The sequence below is a fragment of the Etheostoma cragini genome, unplaced genomic scaffold (assembly GCF_013103735.1).
Source record: "Etheostoma cragini isolate CJK2018 unplaced genomic scaffold, CSU_Ecrag_1.0 ScbMSFa_1254, whole genome shotgun sequence".
Lineage (NCBI taxonomy): Eukaryota > Metazoa > Chordata > Actinopteri > Perciformes > Percidae > Etheostoma > Etheostoma cragini.
In genome coordinates, this window is record NW_023265290.1 from 1 (window position 1) to 3,419 (window position 3,419).

Sequence of the window (3,419 nt, forward strand, 5' to 3'; positions counted from 1 at the left end):
GGAAGAGGTCCGATCCACCAGCTGGTAGAGGTCCGATCCACCAGCTGGAAGAGGTCCGATCCACCAGCTGGTAGAGGTTTGATCCACCAGATATTGGAGCCTGGATTAAGTCCATGGCACAGTGTATGGCCTTGGAAAAAATAACGTATTTTACTAAATATAAAATGTATGTATACGAAGAAACATGGAAGCCGTTAATTTACTACATTAAAAACAATAATATTGGTCCCTTTAAGGTTTGACTATGTTTGAGGGCTCTCATTATTGAACGGGATTAGTTATTTAATCTTCTTTTTTAGTGTCTTGCTGGAAAATATCATTTTCTGTGTACAATACAGTAATGTGTATTTGGTTTCTGGGTACTTGTCGATATTTGTTGTGTATTTAGTCCCATTCTTGTTTGAGACCGTTGTACTTTTGTAAGAGAAGAGAGCGATGTGTTCTGTTGTGTTGGGGGGGGGAATTAAGTGTTGACCTGAAATAATAACTCTTTGTGAATTGTCTCGTATAATTAGAATTCAATAAACACAACGTAAAAAAAACAAAAAAAGTCATAGTATAGTATGTTGAAATATTAATAAAAAGTCATAGTATAGGAACCCAGTCCAGTTATGACAGAAGATAGCCAGTTTCTCTCATTTAAGGTGGTTTATTAAAGCTGGAACAACAATAATAATATAATATCATAATAATACAATAATAATATTAATAACTCGTGTACATGATTCCTGAGGTGTGAGGAGCGCTGGGACTCTCTCCTCACCCCAGAAGAAGCTCAGGGCTGTTGTGATTGGTTAATACTCAGGCGGGAGCCTCTTCCTGATTGGTCCACTGGCTGGTCCCAGCTTCTTGGTACTGGATCCGTCCAATGGTAGAGGACAGCTCCCTGAAAAGACATGTCCCCATGTCCCCATGTTGGAAAAGAGTCTTAAAAGTCATAGTATCATAAGTCTAAAAAAAAGCAAAAATATGGCATAGTATGTTAAAAAATCTATAACAAGTCACAGTATATGTAGAAAAAAGTCATAAAACGTCACTGTGTAGTAAAAGCAGTGTAAATAGTCAAAGAAACATCACAAAAGATATAGTACATGTCTAAAAAAATTATGATAAGTCATAGTATTATTTGCCGAAAACAATAATAAAATTATACTAAGTCGTAGTACAGTATGTCGGGGAATGTTATAGTAAATGTTATTGTACATTACAAAGTCAAGAAATATAGTATGTCAAAAAAAGGTAAAAGAAATCATAGTATAGTATGTTGAAAGTATTTATTCATAGTTTGCGCGGTAATGTCCAGTATTCAGATTACAGTGAGTCTTCAACTGCCCCCCCGCATTTGAACCAACATAAACAGCTTCAACAAGATCAATAAGAACTAAACAAATAAACCCAACTCACAATATTCTAAACATATAAGCAATAACGTAAAATATGAATGATAAATGAAGTCATAAATCCAAAATCAATCCAACTCTTGATGTTTATCGTCAACATTCAGTTACACAACAAGATAAATTTGTTTGCAGGTAAAATATTAGCAACTTCATCAGTGAACAGAAAGATGATATTGGGATGGAATGAGATAAAACTGGTAAATCATTTTCTTCTACAAGCTCCAACTATGAATATGTAAACAAAACAGGGTTATGAGCTCTGCCAGACTCCACACGTCCTTCTCCTTCCAGATTTATCAAGCAGGTTAGTGTCTGCAAGTGGTCCTGGACCTGGTCTCCTCGGGCCCGGGACTGCTCTCTCTTGTTACCTGGGTAGTAAACAGCGTCTTGACTCATGGGATTTGTTCCCTCTCTCCACTCTGACAACAGGTTCAGTAGGAGGCGGTGTGAGTGAGTTGGTGTTTGAGACTCTGAGAAAAGGTTTCCTCACGATGATCACACCGTCACGGCTTCTCTCCAGTGTGAACACACCGGTGGGATTTTAAGTTGTCTACCTTTGTGAAAGCTGCCCCGCATTGGTCACAGCTGAAGGGTTTATCGCCAGTGTGAATGCGTCGGTGGGCTTTCAGGTTACCCGACGTTGTGAAAGCTGCCCCACATTGTTCGCAGCAGTACGGTTTGTCCCCCGTGTGAACACGTCGGTGGGTCTTTAAGTGAGATAACTGTGAGAAGGAGTCCCCACATGTGTCACAGCTGTACGGCTTCTCTCCACTGTGAACGCGTTGGTGGGCCTTTAAGTTCGATAACTGCGGGAAATCTGCCCCACATGTGTCACAGCAGTACGGCTTCGCTCCACTGTGAACGCGTTGGTGGGCTTTCAGTTTAACGGATGTTGTGAATGCTGCCTTGCATTGTTCACAGCTGTACGGCGTCTCTCCAGTGTGATTACGTCGGTGGGCCTTTAAGTAAGACAACTGTGTGAAAGCCGCCCCACATTGGTCACAGCTGTACGGCTTTTCTCCAGTGTGAATGAGATGGTGGGCTTTAAGTTTCCCAGACGTTGTGAAAGCTGCTCCGCATTGAGCACAGCTGTATGGCTTCTCGCCGCTGTGTATGCGCTGATGGACTTTAAGGTTACCCGACGTTCTGAAAGCTGCCCCACACTGATCACAACTGTACGGTTTATCTCCAGTGTGAATCCGTCGGTGGGTCTTTAAGTGAGATAACTGTGAGAAAGCTGCCCCACATTGGTCACAGCTGTACGATTTATCTCCAGTGTGAATGCGTTGATGGACTTTAAGGCTACCCAACGTTGTGAAAGCTGCTCCACATTGGTCACAGCTGTATGGTTTGTCTCCAGTATGAACACGTCGGTGGGCCTTTAAGTAATATAACTGTGAGAAAGCTGCCCCGCATTGTTCACAGCTGTATGGCTTCTCTCCAGTGTGAATGCGTTGGTGGACTTTAAGTTTACCCGCCGTTGTGAAAGCTGCCCCACACTGATCACAGCTGTATGGTTTATCTCCACTGTGAATGAGTTGGTGGTCTTTAAGGTGACTACTGTGAGAAAAGGTTTTCCCACATTTTTCACAGCTGTACCCCTTCTCTCCAGAGTGAATGCGTTGATGTCTTTTGAGAGAGTGTAACAGTTTGAAAGCTGCTCCACACTGTTCACAGCTGTATGGTTTCTCTGCAGTGTGAACTCTCTGATGAACCTTTAAACTTCCAGATGTTGTGAAGGACTTGCCACAGTCCGGACAGCTGTGATGTCCAGGTCCCCCTCTTCTTTTCCGTTTCTATGGAAACAGACAGAAATTTAGATACTTACGTATGCTAAGATGTTTACATATGCTAACATGTCAATTCAAGCCAACACATGCTAACATGCCAACGTACGTAAGCGTATTTACCTTTACAACAACTTGATGATATTCTAAAAATCATTCTATGTTGATAGAATGTGGTCTAGACCAGCTCTATCTGTAGATTATAGAGCGGTCTAGACCTGCTCTATCTGTA

At 41.7% G+C, this 3,419-nt stretch overlaps 1 protein-coding gene across 1 annotated transcript; it reads right to left on the minus strand.

Annotated features, from left to right (window-relative positions):
- Nucleotides 1-1,903: 1,903 nt before the first annotated feature.
- LOC117939837 (zinc finger protein 665-like) lies at nucleotides 1,904-3,196 on the minus strand (the record flags this gene model as incomplete). Its single annotated transcript, XM_034865270.1, has 1 exon — nucleotides 1,904-3,196. A coding segment is annotated over one exon (1,293 nt), but the record flags the coding sequence as incomplete, so codon positions are not given.
- Between the last annotated feature and the right edge of the window lie 223 nt (nucleotides 3,197-3,419).